The sequence below is a fragment of the Peromyscus maniculatus genome, chromosome 9 (genome assembly GCF_049852395.1).
Source record: "Peromyscus maniculatus bairdii isolate BWxNUB_F1_BW_parent chromosome 9, HU_Pman_BW_mat_3.1, whole genome shotgun sequence".
Lineage (NCBI taxonomy): Eukaryota > Metazoa > Chordata > Mammalia > Rodentia > Cricetidae > Peromyscus > Peromyscus maniculatus.
This window is the reverse complement of record NC_134860.1, coordinates 99,407,629-99,434,310: the sequence shown is the minus strand read 5'-3', so window position 1 is coordinate 99,434,310 and position 26,682 is coordinate 99,407,629. Positions and strand designations below refer to the sequence as shown.

The following is a 26,682-nucleotide window of genomic DNA, read 5'->3' as shown; positions in this document are numbered from 1 at the left end:
TCCTCAGCCCTCTTCCTCTACACACAGGCTTGTGAATGCATTGGGCCCACCTCGACCCCCTATCTTAAAATCAGTAGATTAGCAACCTCAGTCCCCTCCAAATGCTCCTTGGCCAGTTTCCATGGCTTATAATGCAAACCATTATTGAGTCTACAAACTACAGCAATGTCTAAGCCTCCTTTAAGGCAAGTCCTATGTGCTAGGTCCTCCCTTACTAGGATAAAAGCCTCCATAACACACGCCTGGACTTCACAGTATTCAAGATTTGACAAAGACTAGTTAATAACGCTTACTCATAAAAGGTTGGAGGGCTACTACTTAGAGCATAAGGAGAAAGGGGTTATAATGTGATTATATAATGTGCAGCACCTCAGCATATAATAAGTGGGCAGTGAAGGAAGTCCTGAACCTCACCTGTTACAGGCTTAGCATTTTTCTTCTGTTGGCATTGGAAATACTGTTAATTGGCATCATATACTTTAGCAATACCCGGGGACCTTCATTCACATTTCATCGGAAAATGTATAAAATATGGCTGGTCAAATTTAGAAGAAAAATAAAGTGGATATAGGAAAATCTAAATTATAAATCTGACAGTGTCATAAAGTCTTAAAATATAAACTAAGCTCATAAACCAAATAAAATCATCCTTGGTTCCCATGACCTTTTTTTTCCAACTAAAATATAGTTAACATTTATTCCTGTTTAACATCCTTTTGGAGCTGGGCCCATCTAGATCATTTTTATAAATGCGCATTTAATTAATTTGTATATAAGCTGTACTTAAACTAAATAAACTGAATTATCATGATTCAGCCAAATACAAAACATTTTCTTACAAATACTGATGAACACTTAATGGTCATAGTGCTGGACAGGGCGAAGGGGGTGGGAATCATCACTGGCAAAGCACATTACAACATAACAGTTGACTTTTAATAAGTAGAGTCTCCAAATTGCAAAAGCAAAAATGAACTTCATCAGATATCTTTGCACTGTTTTACTTCCAATTCTTAAAGCTAGATAAATTCTATAGCCTAAAGGTATCCACACACTTATGTCTAGATAGCCAGAGACATCCTGTCTGTAGAAAAGGAGGTTGCTGAAACCCATTGAGAATCAGAAAATTAGGCAAAGAAATATCACTACACAAAACAGTAAAACAGGATAGAACGAAGAGAGAGGGGGAAGAAGAAAGGAAGTCAGTTGAAGCTCACACTGAAATCCTAATGGGCCCCCTGACCACATCTTCAGGCTTCATGGTTGTGGATTTGAGGGGCGTGTGCTAGCTAGTTTCATGTCCACTTGACACAAGCTGTAGTCATCTGAGAGGAGGAAACCTCAATTGAGAAAAAGCCTTCATAAAAATCGGGCTGTAGGCAAGTGTGTAGGGCATTTTCTTAGTGACTGATGTGGGAGGGCCAAACCCATTGTGGGTGGTGCCATCCTTGGGTTGGTAGTCATGGGTTCTATAAGAAAGCCGGCTGTGAGGAAGCCATGAGGAACAAGCCAATAAGAAGCATCCCTCTAAGGCCTCAGCATCAGCTCCAACCTCTAGGTTCCTGCCCTGTTTGAGTTCCTGTCCTGACTTCCTTCAATGATGAACAGTGATATGGAAGTGTAAGCCAAAACCTTTCTTCCCCAAGTTGCTTTTGTCATGGTGTTTCATCACAGCAATAGTAACTCTAACTAAGATAGAGCACTAAAATACTAATAATCTTCCCAAGTACTATCCAAGATGGCCTCTGTCTTAGAGCTACTGCCATATTGAGAGAACTGTAGGTGTTTGCATATGCTAGGGTCTGAGTTCTTTCTGTCTGTCCAGTGGATATATGTCTGCTTCCTGCCATGACAATTGTAAAATAACCCTCTGAAACTGTAAACAATTCCCCCAATTAAATGCTTTCTTTTATAGTTGTCTTGGTCATGGTGTCTCTTCACAGCCAGAGAACAGTGACTAAGACAGTCTGTGAAACCTATCACAACTGGGTCAGAGAAAACATGGTTTGGGTCTTCTGTTCCATGCCCTGGAGCTTATTATCACCCTTCTCTGTTGTACTCTTGGCCATGGAAGTGCATTACTAAGATGAGGATTCTTCAGCAAGCAGATCCCTGGAGGAGGAGAGGCAGTCTGTGGGTGAGACACTGTAGCACATGGCATTTGTAGGACAGATAGATTTCCTCAGACCCACAAATCACAGGGCTTGTGAGGAGTGCCTAGCAGTGGTTCCCTAGCAGGGCAAACTTCTGTAACAAGCTAGAGCCACACTTCTTATTCAGAAGGAAGAGGGGAGAAAATCAAAGAGTAAAAAAAAGAGAGAATTTGGAGTATAAAGATAGCAAGAAGCTAGAATATATTGCACGTCTTCCTAGCCACAGTAAGCAACAAGGACAATCCAGCCGATACCAACTTTTTAAATTGCATTAATTTTTTTATTTTTTCTCTCTCTCTCTCTCTCTCTCTCTCTCTCTCTCTCTCTCTCTCTCTCTCTCTCTCTCTCTCTCTGTGTGTGTGTGTGTGTGTGTGTGTGTGTGTGTGTGTGTGTGTGTGTGTGTGTGTACACTGCAGTATGCATGTCAGAGAATAACTTTCTGGGCCCCAGAAATCAAACTCAGGTCACCAGCCTTAGGGACAAGTGTCTTTACCCACTGAGTTGTCTTGTCAGCCCAAGTCCAGACCAGACCATTAATTCCTGATCCTGATGTCCAGCACACTTGCTACACCTTAGAGTCCTGACATCTATAAATTTGGTTTCCTATGTTTTTATCTCTTCTTTCTTTTTAAAATATGAGCAGGACAAGTATAAAACTCTAAAGTAAATTACCAGTAATTTTGCTTAAAATTTCCATACATCCAAACATTCTCACTTCTTTACCAGCACCTTACCATTTAAGATTCAACTATAGACACTACCACAGAGCCTGTTTTTGTCCAATTTGGCTATTCTGAGGCCTTAGGACTATGTATCTTGCAAGAATTAAATCAAGGCAGATGAACCAAAGGGAAAGATTAGGAGTATAAATACATAAAGTATTTATAAATAATGCCAGGCAGTGGTGGCATATGCCTTTAATCCCAGCACTCGGGAGGCAGATCTCTGTGATTTCGAGGCCAGCCTGGTCTACGAGATCTGGGAAAGGCACCAAAACTACACAGAGAAACCCTGTCTTTAAAAAAAAAAAAAAAAAAAACACCTCATAAATAAAACGGCACATTGCCTGAACAATGGCAAGCAATCCCAGAAGCCAGAGACCCCATCCTGCCTGCAGGACTCCATGTAAGGGTTGCCAGTGGGGAAGTGGGCCCAATGTTGCTGTCTCTCAAAAGATGTCAGACTCCAAGATCTCTAGTGGTCTGCTGCTCTCCCTAGGGGACCATGTGGTGGCAATTCCTTCATTTTTTTAAAAGAAAAAAATATTATTTACTTAATTATTTCTTTCTGCAATGGTGCCAGGGAACAATAGCTAGAGTTGATATTGCTTACTTTTTCATTTTTATTCATTTTTCTTTACTTACTGATACTAGCTGGCCCACGATCTTTGTGTCTGCCTTCCACCAACACGTCTATGGCCCACGTTAATTGTCTGCTTGTTTGAGACAGGATCTCATGAAGTCCAGGCTAGCCTCAAACTTGCTACACAACTAAAGATGTCCTTGTCCTCCTGCCTCTACCTCTTGAGTTCTGATATTACAGGGGTGTGCCAACAACCCCTGTTTCTGCTTCATATTTACCATCTCAATGAACAACAAAGACAAAAAGCCTGCAATACTCATATAATACAAGGAGCCCCTAAGCCCTCTCCACCCAAAACATATGGAAAGGTTCCCACTTCTCGTTTGCCCTGAAGGACATCATCTCTTCTTACCTGAAAGACTGCATCAGCCAGACTCTCCAGAGAAAGAGAATCAACAGGCTGGCTATAAAAAGGGCCTTCTTAGGTCAGCCACATGGCCCAGCAAGTAAAAGTACTTGCTGCCAATCCTGACAGTTTAAGGGCAATCCCCACAACCCACCTGGAAAAAAAGAATCATCTCCTGAAAGTTGTCCAATAGTCTTCACAAATATGCCTTGGTGCGCACGCACACGCACACGCACGCGCACACACACACACACACACACACACACACACACACACACACAGAGTAAAAAGAAAGAAAAGAAAAAAAAAAGTTGAATGTAAAGTAGGGGCTTATCATAAGAAACTATGGAGCCTGAAATGCCCCAAGCTGGAGATGCAGGAGAGTTGATGGCATAATGCCATTCCAAAGCCTGAAGACCTGAAGAACAGGAAAGTTGATAGAAGGATGTGAACAGTAGTCTTTGAGCCAGCAGTCAAGAACAACTGGTCCTTCAGTTCAAGGAGGGGGGAGGAGGGAGGAGGGACGGGGCGGGGAGGGGGGAGAACAGGACAGACATGAGACACCATATGACTGCTCTGGCAGGCTGAAGAGCTCCCTCTCACTAGGAAGCTCAGCCTACTTCTACAGGGTGGGCCTTCCACTGACTGATGGGTAAGGCCCACCTCTTTCTGCTTTCCTTCATCTACTGATTCAAATGTTAATGTCATCTGAACACACATTCACAAACAATGCCCAGTGGCATCACAGTTGATCAAATATCTGGGCATCCCATATTACAACCAAGCTGATACAGAAAACAAACTGTCACTATTACTGAAATAGTCTGCTCTTCTAGAAGCAACACCGAACATGCTTTAGCAGTTTATTCAGATGTAACACACACCATACAATCCACCCATTTAAAAACACACACCACACTGCTTCTTACGTACTCACAGATAATGTCTACCCACAACCACAGCGACCTCTAACCTTAGAACAACAAGTTACAATCTCTCCGAATATCCCCTAAGTCTCCTAACTATGCTTCACACACCAGAACCCATGAGGCTTCCTCAAATCTGGCTTACCCACCACTCCTCACCTGAGTCAGCCCCTACTCTCTTCCTTAGGTCTGGAAAACTCCCACGGGCTCCAGCCTTCCGAAGCTCACTCCTTATAGCCACTTCATTCAGGTCCCTCATTAGAATCCTTGCTGGTCCACTTCTATTACGTTTCCCCATACAATTGTTGGCAACGAAGGCAGGACTAGATTTTCTCCACTGGAGTTATTGGCACCTATCAAAACATCACTCACTTACAGGACCCCAGTCATGCTCTCACTTGACTGCAGGGAATGTCAGCTTGCAGAGAGATTAACTTTCTCTACCTTCTTTTTAGCCTTGTCCCAAGTGTGAGAAAGCAGCATGACCTCATGGTAGACATTCAATGTTTCCAGGAAGGGAGGGCCTTCCTGAGACTTATCAAGGGACTAGTGGCTCACACCAGTTCCAAACCTTCCATTCTAGTTCTTATCAACCTCATTTGCTCCTCAATTGGCAATTTCTACATAACAAAAATGACCTTAAAAGGGGCTCTTCTGAGTTTATTGGAATGAAACTGTGAGATAATCCTACTCAAATACTGAATCAATTTTCCAGATTAATTATTTTTAACTCTGCAAGTTATAGTATTGCCTTCAGCAATTTTAAATTGTTAATGTTATAAAAGAAAAAAGAAGTTGCCCTCAAGGCAGAAACTTGGCACATAAACGTTGATCTCAGACTGAAAAACAAGCAGGTTGGGGAGCTACAGGAAAGCACTCCTGAACTTGTGCCAGCACCATGATTAAGAGATTGGGGCTCGAAATAAAACAGGAGTTTCCTGCTTTACTGCACTACATCAACACCTGGGCACATCCGCAACAACCCGAGGGACCAGTGAGATCACTCAGAGGGTAAAGGTGCTGGTCCTGTAAGCCTGGCAACCTGAGTTCAAGCCCCAGAGCCCACGTGAAGGTAGGAGGAGACTGTCGACTCCACAGCTGTCTTCCGACCTCCACGCACGCGCCATCGCATGCGTCCTCCTCCAGCACACACACAAAATGAAACAACTCAAAGTTGATGAGGAGTTCTAAATTCCCAGTCTTTATGACACTTATTTTTTAATGAAAGGAGAGACATGAGGAGATAAGAAGGCTTGAAGTCTCTTGAGCATGCTTTGTAAACAGCAAGGCCACTGCTGCCTTCTTCATCTGCCTCCTCTATGGAAGTGCTCAGGCACTTAGCCTTTATAGCTAAGGTTTTCTTACCAACAAAATGGCCAACAAACATAACCTTGTCCAGTCAACAGATCTGATGCTGGATAATCCTGGGGCCATTTCAAAACACAGATGGTGAGCCACAGAAACCCCAAGGAAACATAAATTAATAAGTAAATAAATTATCATAAAACCATGGAAAGCGTTTTTGATTCTTAATGTGATCTTATTTTCAGTAGATGCTTAACTTTTACTTGGTAATTTCTTACATAAGTAAGCAATACACTAATATTAATGCTACGATATTGTTTATTCTTTACATAGAAGAAATAGTACTCAGTGCTTCTCTTAGTGGTACTTGGTTTAATGAAGAAAAAATGAGTCTCAGTACATAAGAGACTAATATTAGAAGACTGGACATTTGAGGCTAGCCTGGGCTACATCATGAGACTGTTTCAAAAGAAAATAATATTTTTTGAATGAGACTGACCATAGAGCCATTTTAGCATTTGAGTCAAAGTTATACAACTTATAAATGTGGTTTGTAGTTTGCCAGGGAGTGGTGATGCAAGCCTTTAAGCCCAGTGCTCACTCAGAGGCAGAGGCAAGTAGATCTCTAAGTTCGAGGTCAGTCTGGTCTACAGAGTAAGTTCCAGGACAGCCAGAGCCATATAGAGAAATGGTGTCTCAAAAAGCCAAAATAATAATAATTATAGTAATTTTAACTATTTAAATCAAGTTTATTAATATCTTCTAATATTCACTGTCTGTATTTGAAAATGGGGAGAGATAGATTCATTTTCTAACTCAATGAAACATGAAGCTGAGATGGTAGCTATAAAATTGATCCAAGGAGGTGATTTGAGAGAAATAAAATTTAAGAGCATGAAAATTCATGGAAGCATAGGACTATCACTAACTATCAAATGTGGTGAAATGAAAATCCCAACAATGAAAGGAGAGTTAAACATGAGTAGACAGCCCATCATAGGAAGGGCTTGCTGTCTCCATACCTTCCTAAGCTTACTGATTTCCACCCCTCTGAAAATGGGGAACACAGCTATCAGAACCAGCTAGGCTTATTGGATGAGCAACCAAACAGACAAGTGTTGTGGGATGTCTTTCTGTATGCTGTGAATATGTGTTGCTCTGATTGGTTGATAAATAAGGCTGCATTGGCCTATGGCAGGGCAGGATGGAACCAGGTGGGAAAATCCAAGAGAGATAATGGGAGGAGAAAGGAGAGTGAAGCAGATGCTGCCAGGAGAAGCAAGATGAAAAGTACCGGCAAGCCACAAGCCACAATGCAAGGTATAGATTTACAGAAGTGGGCTAATTTAAGATGTAAGAGCTAGCTAGCAAGAAGCCTGCCATGGCCATAGTTTGAAAATAATATAAGCCTCTGTGTGTTTATTTGGGTCTGAGTAGCTACAGGACCAGGCAGGACACAGGAAAATTTCCAACTACAGACAAGGATGAATAACTCAAAGAGAACTCACTAGGTGGAAGCCTTCCCAGGTGTTCTGAGGTAGAAGAACACCTCAGAGTCACCTACAAAATCACCAAAAATTCTCCAGAAGAGAGGACAGGTCCCTCTAACCTACATAGCTAATTATTTTCTTCTTCTTTTTTTTTTTTTTTTTTTGTTTTTACATCTCAGTTAAAGTTCCCCCTCCCTCCTCTCTTCCCAGTTCTTTCCCCTACCTCCCCCACTCATCCACTCTTCTGTTTCTCTTCAAATATGGGCAGATGGGTCTCCCATGGATATCAGCCAGCCATGGTGTATCAAGTTGCAGTGAGACTAGGCACCTCCTCTTCTATTAAGGCTGAATGAGGCAATCCATCAGGAGGAACAGGCCCCCAAAGCAGGCAACAGAGTCAGAGACAGCCCCTGCTCTGTTAAGAGTCTCACAAGAAGACCAAGCTACACAGTCTACAAAGCTATTTTATCTGGCTATATAGGCTTCTTAGGCTCCTACTCATTTTCAGTATTCTGAAATTGGTTGGCTGGTTTTGTCTGTTTTTTGGGTTTGTTCAGGAACATATGGAACCAAGGGCCTTAGATATCCTTGGGAAACAGTAAGTTACACCTCCAGTTCCAATGTTTTCTATTCTTAAACACCCAAATATGTCCATAAATACATCTGCTAATTATTATTAAAGAGATAATTCCTCAGAGGCCCACGCATGTCAGTGGTTAGCCAGAGAATGAGTTCCTTAAGAAGATAGTTGTTTGGATAAGTGGGCTGTGGTCAGGAGCATTAGTTTCCTTTGGCTCATTATATTTGTATGTCTTAAATTATTCCATTCTAGAAGAGAGAAAAGAATAAACAAAATCGAGTGATATTTTTTTCCCTAAAGAATATTCTCTTGAGGTCTGTCTCCCACTTTGGATTTACTTGTAGAAACAGAACAAAAGCACCATTGCCTACAAATTTTCACTTTCCTGAAAGGGGAAAAAAACAGGGTGGGGTAGCAGTACATAGAGTCAGTCCACAAATGGTTTAAAGCACATCACAATAACAAAGTAGTGTTATGTCAACCTGACAGCAGGTTCCCAGGTCAAGTTTCCACAGCTTCTGGGAAGGAGCACGCTGATGCAGAACAAGACTCCACCAGTCACATCCTCCTGCTGACACCCGGTGCACAGGAGAGTGGAGGTTAGAGAGTGGACAATGTCACACAAGCACACATTAACTGCTCCCCACCTGGAAAGCAGCAGTCAGAAATGACTCGGGTCTGACTCATTTCTGGAATAGCCATCACAAAGGCGAGGGACATTAACATACCCAGCAGTGTAAGCTAGCTGGGATGTTGGGATGTTCGCCCCACTCCCTGACTTTCCTGCATTCCAACGAGGAATCTGCTAGACAGTTGAGGCTAACCTGCATTCCAATGAGGAATCAGCTTCTGTGTCCCACTGTGCACCTTCTACCCCTAAGAGTTAACTTCAATTTTTCTTGAGACACTATTGGGCTAGATAGCTAAGGCTAGCTTCCCACTCACTGTGGAGCCTAAGCAGGCCCTGACTGAACTCATGATCCTCCAGACTCAACCTCATGAGTGCTGGGATTACATGTATGAACCCCATGCCAGGCAAGAGAACAAAAGTAATTCTTTATATCAAACATGTTCAATTAACCCCTTATTTCCATACAAATTTGAACACACCAAGAATTCTTCCATGGAGCTCACTGATATTCAAGTCAATGAGTCCAACCACATTTTCTAAGCCACCACTGCTTTTCACAGGGAAATCACAATTGAAATGAAAATGTGAGAAGACAAAGCCTACAGGAGATCACTGGAGAAAAGCCTGGTGCATACTGCCTTGATTCTTCAGCTCAGAAATTCTCAATCGGGGATGGTTTTATCTCACAGGGGACACTGGCAATGCCAGAAGACATGTTTAATGGTCACAAATGATGGAAAAAAGAAGCACTTTTGTCCTTTAGTGAGTCTCAGAGGCTAATGATTCCACTATAGTCTACAGTGCTCAGGGCAGACCTCTCAAAGAATTATCTGCGTCTGATGTCAACAGTGCTGAGGGTGTGAACAACAGTACTGAGGGTAAGAAGCCTTGATTTACTTAAATACAAGTACACTGTGAGGTGTCCAAGATGGCCGAAGGGTTTATGGTTGCTAACCTCCTTGCTGTTTTTACTCATATTGTATTTCACGAAGGCTATCGTATCCGATGATAAACATTATTCTGCTTCAACGGCTCTGTTCACCAGCAGGATAGCTTGCCTGTTCCTTGAGGTTTTACTTTGTTGTTGGACATTTTTTTATTCCCACATTGTTAGTTTTGAGTTTCAGTATGTTGAACATACCCATGTTTAGCACCAGATAACTTTGGAAGATATAAACTATCTCCTGGGTTAGTGTTTTGTTTTTTAATTTTTAAACACAGTTTTATGATAAATAGAAAGCAAAGAAATAGGAAAGATGTAATTATTTATGAAATAAGATGATCAAGTAAGGGCCACTGAAATGGCCTGGCAAGTAATGGCATTTGTCCTCAAGCCTGGTAACCTGAGTTTGACCCCTGAGACCTACATGGTAGGAGAGAGCCAACTGGTACAATTTGTCCTCTGGAGTTCACACTCAAACCATGGAATACACACACACACACACACACACACACACACACACACACACACACACACACGGAGGGAGAGGGGGGAGGGAGAGAGAAACCTTATCACTAAAAATTACAAGACTTTCTAGAGAAAACAATTACAGAATGTTTCAAGAAAATCATGTAATATAAACCTCTCTTGCCACTTACCACACCTCAGAACATACTCCATGATTTTCACAATCCATTGCTTTTGGTTTTAAAACATGTAATACGCAGCTCCCATCAGCTGAAAAACTATAGCTAAAAAATATTTAGGAAGGAGTCATGGAAGAAAGCACATGAAATACCCTAACTATTCAACTCACAGTTCCACACAGAAGTTCTTTCAGTATTTGACACATTTAGTGCATCTACCCCCACACAAGCACCCTCCACAGAACCCACTTCAACCTTCAAACCTCTGCTGAATGATCCAAAGGAAACCAATGCTCATGACAAGCCCATTTACCCAACAACTACCTATTCCAAGAAACTCATTCCCAGGCTTGCTGATAAGCAGAAAGAGAAAAAAGGCCTGGTGCATTCCAAATCCTCTTTTGAACCTCAGATAAGAGATGCCAAAGAAAGATTGCTGTTGGGAACGGCACAGGAATGAAGGAGCGAGCTGAGCTGGCATGTTTATGATTGTACACTGGCTTACCACAAGAGGCATCTGATATAGCATCAAAATAAACGATCTTCACCTGACTTGGCTTGAAAGCATCTCTAGGTTTCACTACTCAGAAAGGCATTGTGTGGATAGCTGGTGAAATGCAAGTAAATACTGAGGGAGACACCTGATGATGATGATGATGATGATGATGATGATGTGTGTGTGTCTTTGTCGTCCCCCCCCTCTCTCTCTCTCTCTCTCTCTCTCTCACACACACACACACACACACACACACACACACACACACACACACACACACACACTTTGATTAAGAAGGTTTTTGAACTGTGTCAACATCAGTGTCCTGGCCCAGACATTGTATGTGAGGAGGCTCACTGAGGGGAGTTAGGATGATACAGAGGGCCTCTTTGTATCTTCTGTATTTCTTTCAAAGTATAATGGTGGTCAGAAGCAGTTATTAACTAAAAACATTTACCTATGTGCATGAGTTCCCCAGGGCTACCACAACAAAATGAGAACACCTCATAGCTTAAACTAGTAGAGATGTATTTATTTATTATCTCACAGTTCTGAGGCAGGAGTCCAAGATCAGTGTGTTGGTAAAGTTGTGCTTCCTGTGATATCTATGGGAATTTTCCTGGACTCTTGTTAGACTTGGGACGTTCATTAACAATCTTTGTTCTGTGGATTGTGGCTACATCACCTCAGCCTCATCCCCATATGATGTTCTACCTCTAAGCATGTCTTCTCACAGTCATCATTTTTTAGGGACTCTACTCATACTAGATTAGGGATCCACTCTACCCCAGGATGATCTCATCTGAACCAAGCACATCTGTAAAAATCATACACCTAAATAAGGTTACATTCTGAGGTACTGGGGCTTAGAACTTCCTTATGTCTTTGGGGAATAGGGATTGTCCCTTCAAACTATAGGTCTAGTCTACCAAGGACTAAATTCTAGAACCTATTGCATTCTACATTGGAAACATGGCTCATTCCTTGCTTAACAAACTCTTATCTCCTGTATGCATCAGGCACTGTGTTGGGTGGTGTGGACATAAATGCTAGGACTACGGAAAAGTCTGGCCTAGATTATTCAGTATTCTTGCACAAACGTCGAAAACCCAGGTTTCTTTCCTACTCTTCAGGAAACTATTAGAACTCAATTTTTTGGGATGTCAATCTAATGTACTCTTTAACACATTCCCTCTGGGGTACCTTCTTGCCCATTTGCTAATTGATTTGTGTGGTTCTCCCTCCCTGATGTTGAAGTCAAAGTCCACACTCCTTTTGTCCCCTCTTACAACACTCCATATGCTAGAAAACTCCTCAACCCAACAGACCCTCAATGATTTGTCTAAAGAAAGAACACACACGCATTGAAGACTTGTACATCAAACTCTTCATTATCCCTTAATCCCCATGTCAACCCCTTTCCAGATGCATGCTGGAGCTCTAAGTCACACATTTTGTTATAGCCACTGTGACAAGTATCAGCAGTCAGATGAGGCCTGATGCTCACTTCAAACCAATTGAGCTTAGCCCATTCTGCAGCTAGAGTCACTCTTACACACCCATCCCCTACAAAAATGCTCACTGCACTGCGCTTAGAAAAGCATTCTATTTAATGTACCGGAAATGCATTTCATTTTAGCTTCTAAAGATAAAAATCCAAACTGGAGAGAATTTCTGATGCTTGAAATAGAAATACTTGGAGAGGGTTTGGGGCTTAAAAATAAAATACATTTGTGCTTGCATCTAATCATACAATCATAAAGTTGAATAAACCCAACAGTAGCCAACAGCAACAAACACCACAATTCAAGCATTCCAGATTCTTGGGGTATATTTGAGATCAAAGGCTAATTTCATTTAAAATGCAGGTAATTGATCCAAGAAATGAAAGTTCAAAATCAAAAAATTAAACTATCTAAGAATAACTCAGGCCACTGGAAAAAGATAGTGTAACTTAATACAATTCAAACATTTATTTTTGTAGAGGTTGTTTTATAAGTCATTTTCATATAAAGCTTATTTATTTTATTAAACTGAATGTTTCCTCCTAGAAAGACTTCAGGGACATATTCATTTAATGTTATTCTTTGAATAACTAGAAGAATATAAAATAGAGAGAGAGTGAGTGTGTGCGCGCGCGCATGTGTGTGTGTATATGTGCGTGTGCGTGCAATAGGCTTTTTACCAACTCAAATTTATGACCAATACAAATTACAGGTCAGCTACCTATTCATGACAGGTCTAGAATGGAGGCAACTTGATTGAAAGGAGTCAGTACTGGAACCAATGGCTCTGAGAACTTTGTATGCATTCTAAATTTCAAAGAAACCTCAACACTTCATTCCTTCTCTCCCAGACAGATATTTTCCAATAATAAATCCTTGGCCAAACTCAGCCCTGTCAGGTTTTGATGAGCTTTTGATGCCGCCTACAAACCCAGGAGCTGCAGCGTGGCTATCTATGGCTACCCAGGCCATTCGCCACAGCTGTAAACTCATGAAAGGCCAGAAGAAGTCTTTTAAATACATTATTATAAGAACATTGAATAACCCATAGATAATCAGTTTGACTTTACATTCCTATTACTAGTTATGCAGTGCTTTCCAATATCTTTTAAACTGATTTCTGTCACCAGTATAGTTTTTTTATTTAAAGATTTATTTTTATAATTTGTAATTTAATTATGTGGTGGGCATATGTGTACATGAGTACAGGCACCCTCTGAGTCCAGATGAGGGTGTCAGATCCCTTGGAGTTACAGGTGAGTGTGAGCCACCTGATAAGGGCATTGGAAGCTGAACTGAGGTCCCTTAACTCTTAAGAGACCCTGTGCCCTTAACTGCTGGACCATCTCTCCATCCCACCAGAATTGATTGATAGGGCTTATGAGGTCTACTGGAAAATTCTTCATCAAATTTATTTAATTATAAATTATTTCCAAAGGCATTGATTCATGTTATCATTAGTGTCCACAGTGTCTTAAAAATCTAAATAACAACATGATGGATGAGACTGTGTAGTATTTCTTAATACTTAATCTTCAATTTGAAGACAGGAGGGCTGTGAATGTAGCTCAGTGATACAGTGTTTGGATAGAAGACATAAGGCCCTTGGTTCTATTTCCAGCACCACAAAAATATAATAGTAGCAGTTGTAACAAAGGTAGGAGGCATCTGAGAATCACTGGCGTATCCTTACAAACCATGTGACCCTGACACAGAAAAAGACACAGTCGGTCAACAGGAAATGCAACGCACCCTTAGAGGGCTAGCTGGCCTTGATTATTCTGCAGATATACGTATGATCTGTGTGCTAAGTGAGCATAATACATGAGTCTGAAGCAGCAGAAATGCACCAACCAGAAAACACCTGATACCTGAGTGCTGTGGCCGCCGAGAAAACAGCGCGGGCGCGGCAGAGCTGCAGGAGGAACGGAAACAACTCACGTGCAACTTGTAAAAGAAAGGCCAGAAAAGGGAGACCCAGACTTTGAAGCACCATAATAAAAACAAAATCAAACAAGTTAAAACAAAGGCCTCCGGACAGAAAGGAAGTAGTGAAAAGCTCTTCGAAAGGCGGCTGTCACTGTTTCTAAAATGACAGTAATTGCAGATGAGGGAACCTGCCATGACCACTTCCTTATATTTCAAAGACAGAGACATAGTTCTCAAGTGAGAACATTCAAAGTCCTCTCTCCTAAGTGTTTTGAAATATGTAACACATTATACCATATGACAATACCAGAGTGACAGAACAGGGCACACAAAAATATGCACAATCGTTATATGTTGGTTAAAAAAATGAAACAGAAGAAAACTAGTTTTGAAGGTAATTTATTACTTACCAAACCTGCTATTGGTGTAGACAGTCTATTAATCTTCTTTATGATGCCAGGTTTGAGCTTATTAATCAAACTGAAAGTAAATAAACAAATAACACATACAGTTACACAAATGTCAATGTGATTCTAGTGCTCTTTGAAATGGTCTCAAAAATTTGCAGTAGCATAGTTCGGGTTCCAGATTTGTTGATCTGAGTCAGCGGCCCATAAGACAAACAATTAAATGTGTTTTTAAACACAAAACAAAGAACCTCCCTGCACAAAAGGGTGGAAAGGGTCTCCGAGTCAGACTTCTATATCCTAAACCCATGTCTTTAAAAATGGTTTCACATCCATTAAAGAAAGACAATCTGTTTTTGTCTTGACACACAGTAAGAAACTATCATCATAATTCCCTTCACTTGGCCCTAAGAATGCTTCTCCCTATAATGATCCTCAAAGGGATTTTATTTTTGCTTTGTTTTCTCATCTGGGTCCTTGTTTTTAAAGATCGCCTTCTACCCACATTGTTTCACATGTAAAGAGTGCAGAGGAACTCATCCAAATAATTGACTATTTCTTACTGCTAACTCATTCACACCCATGACTGATTGCATTGTTACCAGAGCAGAATGACTGGGTGAAAATCAAATGTACCAGAACTCCTCTAAATTACCCTGCAATCTGAAAGTGAGCGCATTTCAGTTAATATGACACATATTGCAAAGATATGTCTGTGTCTCCATACACCAAAGCACGAGGAAAGAAGCGCATCTTTGACACCCGCACTAACGTACAGTTCTGCTTCTAAATCTTGATCAGTATGGATTCATTCTTTTTCTTCACTAATACAATGTCAGACCATGTACTAACTTAATGCTACAATGTTTTCCCATTAATGTGAACTTGGGGAATTAATCATTAATCACTGTCACAAAACAGTATCTTAAAATGGTGAATTTTTTTTTCTGTTCAACAATTCATCCCCCAAACAAACAATACTTCATTCTGTAATAAGGTCCAACAGGAAAGCACAAAAAAAAGGAGGAGGAAGAGGAGGAGGGAAGGAGGAGGAGGAAATAAAATCCTCTGATTCACTGGTCTCTCCTTCGCAGTGGGCATTTGTGGGGTATGTGGGAGGGAGTCCTATGGAATGGCACTCCTTCCTCATTCCAGAGATTTCTATATACATTTGAGTATGCTAGGAATAAAAAAAAAAAAGACAAAAAAAGTCTTCATTTAATAGCCTTCAGAATGCTGCTCAGCAGGATTCAAAATTACAAAACACTGGCTTATGAAGCTTTAGCCTGGCGAACAAAAGTTGCTTTTCTGTTTTTGTAGTTTGTTCACACAAAGATCTTTGGACAGCTTAATCACAGGTAAACAGATAATACAACCATCCCCTTGGCTTTGAGGATGCATGGCTGAGAATGAACCCAGGGCCTCATGTGTGTGAAGCAAGTCCTTTGCTATCAAGTTGGACTCTAGCCCCAGCCCCTCGGTTGTGGCTCCCATGAGTCCTAAGTTCTGAACTGTACATTGCAAGTCATTTAAAAAGCCTTTTCCCTTCTCTGTCCACATTGCTTCCCCTCAATCACCAGCTGAGGACCTAGAAAATAATTAAGTAGATTCATAAGAAATGGTAGCTTCAGATTAACCTCTCTAGTTTTCCCCTCTGGACTGATGCTTCCAAAATTCTGGTATTTCTGCATATTTATTATGGCTGGCTCTTTGGCAATGCATAGAACTAATAAGTGGGCCATTGTTTAACAACAACATAATTCTGACACAGTCTATCAGTCATTTCCAGTTATTCACCAGCATCTTGCCAGTAGTATTTTCATAGAATACAACCTTCAGTGATATAAATTAGAGGCTAATATGAGCAGGAGTAACACATAATTATCTCAGGATGCCTGAGCACAGTTGTCCTTTCAGAGGAAAGGGTCATAAACTCCTGGCTCACCCACTGAGTCACTGGTGACTCTGACGAGGTCACTCTGTTTATCAGGTGACATGACTTATCCCTTCTGTAATATAGTGTCAGTAATGTCAAGAGCATTTTCTATTCCATTTCTGGAATGAATAATAAAACAGATTACTCTCAGTGAAGTAAGGGCTGAGTAAGGAAACAACGTAGACAGATACCTTCAGGTGGGTTAACCAATCCTCCCACATTGGCAAATTTGGCCAGAGACATTACTTAGAAGCAACTTCTACACAATGGATCAGCTTTCCTTTTCACACCTCAAACTTCCTGTACATGCACAAACACGGAAATAACTACAAGGAAAAAAACAGCACTCTGGAGAGCGCACACTCACCCTCGAAAAATCTGACTCACTCCAGGGAAATACTGTTTTATTTCATCCATCACAACACTCAGAGTTCTAAACAGTAGACTAAGGAGGAAATGTACACACAGTTTTGACAAATACTGAGCATGCAAATCACTTGATGAATTATAAATTGTGACTCTTAAGGAAGAACTTTTAGGGTATTTCTTACAAGGATAAAAAATGTTTCATGGGATCTAAAAATAATTAGATGAAATTTAAACACACTTAATGGAATACAGGCAGGGTCTCAAGTTAAAGGAAATTCCAGTACTGTGTATGGAAACACTCTCTTTTACAAATAGAAATGCTTTGCATAGTAAGTCTTCTTGAATTTCACATGTAGACTTTCTGAGGGGACACTGACTTCAGGTCACTGGCTCTGAAGCAAGACTCAGATTACAGGATAAACTTCCAGATGCTCCCATGCCCTGTGTTCTTGGCCTGCAACCCTGTGTTCCATCCCTCCAGCCCTGAGTAGAATTATATCTTTATCCCTCTCTCAAGCTTTCCCTGTGTGAGGGAACAAACCTGAGAACAGCTTGCTTGTCACAGCAGAGGTCTGTTCTTTTGGTAAGATCAAAAGTAGAACACAAGATAACTTGGGGTACTGTCACAGTGACCTCAATGACCTTCTCCTGGCTTCTTCTGAATGTTTGAGAACCTCCTAAAACTGCCATGATCAAATGTTAACTTCTCACGTTATGGTATTAGAGGGCAGGGCCCTTTGGGAGGTGGCATCCTCATGACTCTGCACCTCCTGAACGGGATTGAGTCAACAGGCCTTCCACTATGGGAAGTTGTGGTGAGAAAGTTACACTGAGAAGATGTGTACGTATAAAAAAATGGGCCATTACCAGACACCCAATCTGTATCCACCTTCATCTCGAACTTCCTAGGCCCAGCATGGTGAGAAATAACTTCCTGCTATATACAGGCTACCCACATTTTCTTGTAGCTGTTATTGTAGCCAAAAGGGACTATGCTCTATTCTTAAGGTGTCCACTTTTCCTTCTTCCTCTCTCACCAGCAAGTTCATTGTCTATTCTCTACAAAAGGGCTGCGTGGACCTGGGCTAGAACATTGGCTCCATTCACAGACCTTTCTATCAGTGGGTATGGCCTGACTTCCCAACTCAGGTGTGACACTCACAAAGCCAGCTATAAAGCTCAACGTGGCTCAGATGTGAACGTTTTTAAAGAGAACTTAAGTTTGACATTCTCCTGTGGGAGAATAAAAAAAAAAAAAGCTATAAGTGACAATTCACTTCCCCCTGTTATGAGAAAGCTCGTCAGCAAAAGTACAAAATTCAGGGCTACCTTTTTGCTGTCTCCAAAGATTTTCAAAATAAATGGAAAGACGTACACAGAAGACTATATTGATAGACTCAAACACTTTGTAACCTGTGGATGATCTTATTAGTCATCCACTCAGGCACATATCTGTTACCTCTTACTACATTTTACAAATGTGTGCCTTTCACATTATCAAATGTTTACGATTAAGTTTAATTCTTTAATTGTTGTGTTTATTTTGAGACAAGGTCCCATGTAACTCAGACTGGCCTCAGACTTGCTTATGCACACCCAAAGGTGACCTTGCACTTCCGATCCCCTGATCTGTCAGCCCACCTGGATTCTGCAGTGCAAGGGACTGGGACTCAGAAGCTCATGCACACAAGACAGCACCCTGTCCATTGAACCACACCTCCATTCCACAGTGTTTCAAAAGGACACAGGAAGGCTGTCCCATCTTCCTAACAAATTGAAGCTAGCAATATCTTTTTATTGATTATGATTATTATTTTATTGATTACTATCTACAGGATATCAATTTACTTGTTGACTTTTATTCTAAATAGGAATTCTGCTCTTTGGACATTTGCTTGCTTACTAAAGAAAGCTCTGGGCAAGGCTCACCCACAGATAAGTACAACTGCTTGGAGCAAGGCCCTGAAATCCACCTTGATTTTTTGGTTTGTGTAAAAATTTTCAAAATTTCTATCTTCTTTAAAGAAATAAATTTAGGGAAAAAATGCTTTGCTGCAATGAAATGTCATGATTTTTTTTAACCAACAATACCACTTCTCTATATTTTCTGTTCCAGGTGCATGAAATTTGATTGTTCTCTCCTAATTGCTAAAGTTGATTCAGAGAGTGAACTGTCAGATGAAGTCATCTGGACTGGTTATCTTCAGGAGATGTCAAGATTATAAGTCAATGGCTTCTAAGTTCATATTTTAAAATAGAAAGCAAATTTAATAGACAGTGACCACATTTTCATGAGTAAGATAACCAGTATTAGTCATTTAAAATGTATAAGTGTAAAAGCTTTTGGTACAAAAATTTATTACTGCATTAGTATGTAAAAATTAGTATATTAGTATAAGTCATAAAAAAACTAATATGCTTTACGTAGATAAAACTTTAACATAAATAAAAAACTTGACAATAAATGCTGAGATGGGTAACCGTGTGGAAGAATAATTAAGTCCAAACCAGGGCAACTGCTGTCATTTTCCTACAATGGCACTTGACTGAGCCCCATCAGTAGGCTTAAAACACATTAAAGTGCAGAACACAGTTATAAAATGTGACTTGTATGTACATGTTTTCAGGGTTCGCCATTTCGTACTAGATAACCAATGTGGGGAGGTCTTCCCAGGGAAACTATTTCTCATGCTCTCAGCATCCCTTAATTGCTTGTCGTCCCTTGTCTACGGCTGAGGCCCTATGAGATTTCCCTCTGTATGTTAGCATGTCTTTTAGTGGCATCCTCGTCTACAGTTTGTTTAGGCAGGCACGTTGTTGAGACGTCATGGGTGTAGCCTTCCCGGCTTTTCTAGGAGATGTAATCTCAAGGCACACTTCCTGTTCCTCTGGTAGGTTATATTTATCTGTTTAGGAATAGTTAAGAAACTATATGACAACAATTAAAGAAGAAGAGGACGTGAATTTGAGAAAGATCAGGAAGTTCCTGGGAGTGGGTGGAGGGAGGAAAGGAGCAGGAAGAGATGACGTAATAATTTCAAGGTTTTTGACATGCGTGAAGCAAAGCCTGGGGGGCTGACAGCAGTCTTTTGATTTGGAGCAATCCCAGTAATTACAGACTAATGGACTGAAAACCAGGAAATTTCCTTTACTGTATCGGAATGAACAGCATTTAGACACAGAGCTCACAGAGAAAACTCATAGATCACAGACCTTTTACTCCTAAGAGACAACACAAAAGTGATAACATTTTTGATATGACATCCAAGGCACAATCCATGTAAAAGACAATTGATGTGCTAGACTTCATTAAAATTCAAAATGTTTGTTATCCAAGAGATGCTGACAAGAGAGAGTGAAAAGACAAGCTATAGAATGAGAGAAAAAAAAATATTCACAGGGCATACCTGATGGACTGCTATCCAATATAAAGAATTCTCAAAACTCATCAGACTTCAAAACAAAACCCTGATTTAAAAAGGAAACAAAGACTTTAACAGTTACCCCACCAACTAAGATACGCAGATGAGAAAATAAGCTACAAGAAAAAAAACTCCATATGACAATGTCATCAGGGAAATGCAAAATGGAACAAAGCATTACCACCACACACCTATTAACCTCTAAGAAAGGCCACATCAGTAACTCTGACAACACCAAATGTTGGCAGGGACATGGAGCAACAGGAATGCCCGTTCACCGCGGGTGGGAGCGGGAAGCATGGCAATACTTTGGAAGACAGTGTGCCAGATTCTTAGGGAACTAAATATATTCTTACTGTAGGAACCAGCAGTAATACTCCTCAGGGTTTACCACATAAGTTGAAAATGTATGGCCACACAAGCACCTGCACATGGATGTTTATAGAAGTCTTATTCATAATTGCAACAACTTAGAAACATTACTATGTCCTCGCACATTAAGTAAATTGGGATAAATTTACTTGGCTCACCCATAAAAATGAGGTATCATTTGACCCAAAAATGAAATGAGCTATCAAGCCATGAAAAGATATGGAGCCAATTTAAATTAATATTATTAACTGAAAGAAGTCAGTCTAAAAAGGGTCCATATTGTATTACTATGATCCTACATAATAATGTTATATATTATAGAAATATTGTTATAGTATTAATATTATAGACATATAACACATTATATAACATTCAGGAGAAGGTAAAACTATAAAAAAAAAATAACTATGGTTGTCAGATATGGGAGAGAAGGCTGATGAGGCAGAGCACAGGATTTTTGAGGCAGTGAAAGTACCCTAGATGATACTATGATACTGTCCTCTTACACATGTGATTAGGTGCTCCCCAATTTTTACCACCATAAAAGTGGCGGTATACATATTTGTTTAGCCTCCTTTTACCTTCTTCTATTTCTGAAAATGAAAGCATTGGTGTTAAACACCAATATATGTCAGGAAAGGAATTCAGTGATATCAATCAGTTCACATCCTCACCTCACCCCTGTACCTACCTCTTGATTCCCTCACACTTTCAACACCAGACACGTCCTGCCTCTGCCTGTCACTATCTGTTCTGTAATCTTCCAGGGTGCCTCAAGCTTCTAGGAGATTAAAAATACTCATCAGACTGGGGATGTGACTACCTGATAACATGCTTGCCCAGCATGCATGACGCCCTGGGTTCCTTCCTAAGCACTGGATTTTCCAGGCAAGGCGGTGCATGCCTATAAGCTTAGCACCCTAGAGACGAAGGCAGGAGAATCAGAAATTAAAACTCATTCTCAGCTACATAGCAAGTTCAAGACTGGCCTGGTTTGAGAAGAAAAACAAGAACAACATTTTTCAGCAGTGTTTCAGGTATTTGTTCTTAATATTTTCCATGATGAGAAGGCTTTAATATGTTTCTCTTCCTCTACCTGTAGTCAGACTCCCAAGAGAAGGATTGCTGGGAAATATTATCTAAGTCATAAATATATGTATTATGATCATAAAATAACCCATAGCTACTTGATAAGTGTTGCAAAATTGTGTTTCTGAGACGTGTATCAGTTTATATTCAAGTGTTCATTTTCAGATTATAGCGCATGATGACATAATACAGAATCTTCTTGCCCTTTGGGGAGCTAGGGCTTGTTAACTCAAGTTCAAGAGCATGCTTCACCCCTGACCACTGCCTCCAAGATCCATCATTTTAAAAAGATTTCCCATTGTTTACTACTTTCCACAACGAAATATCACATGGCAGTCTAATTAATTCTTACTAATGAAGGTAAAGGCTTTACTGTTTATCAATACCATTTTCTTGTTTGTCAAGAATTTGGTCAGATTCTTGGCTCATCTGTTTACTGAAAATTTTAAACTGTGTGGTTTATCCTAGAGTAATAGCCGCAGATAATCTTTGACATGCTTTCTGTACTTTTCTTTCTTCTCAAAGCTTAAAATTTTAAAGTACCTCAAAAGATTTCAAATGCTTTTTAGACTTTTTTAAAATCAGTTCGCCATAGCATATGTCCTAATAGATAAATAAGCTTTTTAAGTGATTCATAGCCAACTGTTTACCCAAATACCACAAACTGACTTCCCCATTTTCTCTCAGCTCTTTTAACATAAATTCTTATACATGAGACTATATTGCTGAACATTTTTTGTTTTTTGGGTTTTTTGTTTTGGTTTGGTTTGGTTTGGTTTGATTTTGGTTTTGGTTTTGGTTTGGTTTGGTTTTTTTGAGACAGGATTTCTCTGTGTAGCTTTGCGCCTTTACTGGAACTCACTTTGTAGACCAGGCTGGCCTCAAACTCACAAAGATCCACCTGGCTCTGCCTCCCTCCCAAGTGCTGGGATTAAAGGCGTGCGCCACCACCGCCCGGCTTGCTGGACGTTTTTTATTTTATTCATTTGCTATGCATCTTTTTAAAAGCAAGCCATACTTTTTGTCAGTTTTGTCACGTGTTCTAATATTAGGACAGGCAGTTTCAATAAATTTCATTGATAGAATTTTTCCCATTCTTGCCTGTGGATATTATTCCATGTGAGTGTTGAAAAGCTACAAGTATTGAAAAAGTCTGGTAAGATTTTGTAAAAGTATTATAATTTGAATGGGAAATTATTTTCCTACAGGTTTATACTTTGGGCTTGCTGGCCTGCTAATGGGCTACAACGGGCAGTCATTGCAATCCTGAGGGCTTTGATCTGGTCAGTGGATTAATCCCCCAGTGGATTCGTAATCCAATGGCATTATCAGCAAGTGATGCAGAGTAGGAGGCGTGGCCTAAGTGCAGGAAGAGATGCCCTACGTGTCTCCTGCTCCTTCTACCCTGTAGCACTCGGCCACCACCATGAACTGAGCAGCCCTTTCCTCTTACTGCTCTGACACTATCGTCACCGGCCAACAATCTACTAACTGTGGATGGAAACCCCGAAGCATTGAGCCACGATAGGTAATTGTTTCTGTTCTGTTGCTTTTCTCAGGGACTTGTCACAACAATGAAAAGGCTAAACTATAAATGAATTGAACTGTGTCAGCCTCTACAGAAAGTTGCTCATCACAGCATTATTTTAAGTTTTAGACCTCACAATTTCACCCATGAAATCTCACCTAATCCACACACTCACACTAGAATTCCTACACTTTTACAATTTAAGCCAACACGGTTTTCTATTCATTTGAGATTGCCCATTATATTAAAACCTACTTCCACAACTTCTTGCTGACCAACTTTAATATAAAGTGTGTAGACACAGACATTTAACACATACATTACTCCCTTGTTCCTTTAATATACAAACATTGTCATCTACGTATCAGAAGTCCTATGACTAAAGTCTATTCTTAGTGATTTCCATTTAGAGTAAGAAAACACTACCAGTCTTACACTCAAAATAGTGAAGCAAATAGTACTATGCCTTCTACCCTCAAATCTGAGGCCAAAATATTAAAAGAAAAAATGCAAAAGCTTGGAATGAGTCTGTAGAGAATGGTTGCTATAGGAAATGTAAGCTGTAACATGTGCCAAGTAGATCTTCAGTCTGACATATTTTTTAAATGCCATTTCCCTGTACATAGATATCAGATTGATAAAATGGACGGGGATGTTTAGAAAGAGGACATACAGAGGCCAAGCAAAAAAACACACCCAAAAGGAGAAAGCAGTTGAAAACTTTTTAATTTTCGTTATGAACTTTAACCCTGGTACTGCTATTTACATATTGCTGGCTGGGCTGTGTGGTAATGTTGAAGACTATAAAGCTGATGTTCTTCACTATTTGAATTTCTAAAAGCTATAAACAATGGCTCCATGTCAGTAGGTAGTGTTGGCTTGTGGGGTCATTTGTGAGCCATTTTTCCTCCTTCAGAAATTCAAGACCAGAAATAACTGCAAGAAAACTGCCGTTTCCTTCCACCAAAGCCTGTGGTCCTTCTCAACTCTAACAAAGTAAGGGTCTTCTCAAAACATCAATGACAAGTGGCATAGTCCTCTATGTTGTCCACTCTATTAAAAGTTACTTGACTCTCTCACTGGGAAAATATAGTATTTATATAACTATCCTGTTTTCTTATTCTATTGAATAAATATCTCAAGACTGAGCATTTTAAGCAATATGAAAATCACAGAGAAAATATAAACACAAATAGGAGCTCTCAGAGCACCAGGTGAACATCTTGCTCCAGGTCTTTGCAAGCAGCAAACAGGGGTGGGGGAATGACCTGGCGACACCACGAGAAGCTTCTGAGTGAATCGAAACATGTTCACCAAGGCGTAAAGTCAGTTTACGTGCATGGCCAATGGGAACAGAGCAGAAACTTGGGACCATTCCAAAGAGGGGAAATACGGACTGACTAAGCAGGGACACACCCAGTGAGACTATCTTTGAGCAAACCTTCACAGAGGAAGAAAGAATGTTTTCATCGGAAGACTTCCAAGGGTGCAACCACAGGATGAGTAACTGGGAGACTGCTAACTGATATCAGTAGCCAAATGATGTGGTCAGAGCATAGCAGGGCTATGGATATTCATGCAGTGACGACTATTTTATATTTTTAATATATATTATAACAGTCCGTATGAATACTAACCAACACTAAAGAAATGAGACAGATCATGGATATGATTCATAAAACTCAAAGAGCTTAAATCACCTAAGAACTGGTCAATATATTCATTAATTTAGAAAAAAAATTTAAAGGGTAGGGTACTTCCCATCTCACTACTAATAAAGCCAAGAAGAGAATGTGTATCTAAAATAAAAGTGTACGAACAGACAAGGAGGTGGTTCAGCTGATAAATGCCTACCTACATGCAAGCATGAGGACCCGAGAGCAGATCCTTACCCCCAAATAAAAGCTGGGCATAGGAGCCTCGTAATCCCAGCATTTGGGAGGCAGAGGTAAGGGGATCCATGGATCTCATTGTGCAACCAGTCACCAAGGTAATCAACTCCAGATTAAGTGACACATCCCATTTCAACCAAATAAGGTGGAGAGTGATCCTGGAGGGCACCCAATGTTGATATCTTCTACATGTGTATAGACAAATGTACACAAACACACACACATGCATGCATACACACAGAGAGAAATATATACAAACACATACACACAAATGTACACAACACATACATACATAAGCACACACAAATGTATACAGCACACAAATATACACAACACACATACAAATGCACACAACACATAAATGCACATAACACACACTCAAATGTACATAACACACACATACAGAGCAGTAATCTTCAGCTTTCAGCTCACTAGATACCAAAGTCAAACGTGCTAGAACAAAGATTATTACCACGAACACGCTCATTCCAATCATCCACCAACCTGACACAGAAATGCTCAGGGAAGTGCTTGTTACTCAGATGTGCACCCTGTCTGAAACGTCAGCGCAGAGGTTGTCTGCAGTTTGGAGTCTGACATGACAGTCTACTGTCAGCTGAGTGACAGCTGGAAGACGGTCCTCCAACTCCTGACGTGGATAGTTCAGAATGCCAGTTTAAAAAAAGAAAAGTGGTATTGAAGGATAAAAGCTGCTGAAATTTGTAGATAAGACAGTAAGAATCTCATGAACGGTAAAAATTAATGAGGATGCTAAAAATGGAAATTTTATATATAGACTTGCATAGATATGTGCTTTATTAACAGCATAACCTATCACATATATGCATGTAGTTAAGTGCTTGTTGTCACTATTAGAGTAGAAGTTACATTTATTTTAATTTGTATTAGTTTGGAGCAATTCAGAATTTATTCCTATTCTAATTTGTCCTAGTTTGGGTCAACACAATATTTTCAATCAACTCTGGATATTCTAACTTGTAATGTATGGTGATATTTTATTTGTACTAAAATGTGATTTTTATTTGTATGTTAATAAAGTTGCCTGGGGGTCAGAGCTAATAGCAAGCCATAGCAAAAGTCTGGCAGTGGTAGCACACACCCTTAATCCCAATCACATGACAGGCAGATCTCTGTGTGTTCAAGGATACCACCAGCATGGAGACACATGCCTTTAATCTCAATACCAACCATAGAAAGACCTGGAGGTCTGTACAGATGGGCAGTGAAGAGGAGGTCATGTGGTTGGGTTTACAACCAATGAGAAGGCAGAATAGAAAGTCAATAAAAAGGACAAACACACAGGAAGTAGGTCTCTTGCAGAGAGGTAGGACAGCAG

At 40.2% G+C, this 26,682-nt stretch overlaps 1 protein-coding gene across 19 annotated transcripts in view; it reads right to left on the bottom strand.

The window, feature by feature from the left end:
* Nucleotides 1-26,682, bottom strand: part of Lmo7 (LIM domain 7) — a 210,017-nt gene that overhangs the window by 110,314 nt on the left and 73,021 nt on the right. For 18 of the 19 annotated variants that reach the window (XM_015996718.3, XM_076545474.1, XM_076545463.1 and 15 more), the window contains one exon: nucleotides 14,721-14,790. In XM_015996718.3, coding sequence (XP_015852204.1) covers nucleotides 14,721-14,790 — 70 coding nt within the window. Of the gene's footprint in view, nucleotides 1-4,946; nucleotides 5,139-14,720; nucleotides 14,791-26,682 lie in introns of those variants that run through there. The other variant, XM_076545473.1, reaches the window with a different exon arrangement.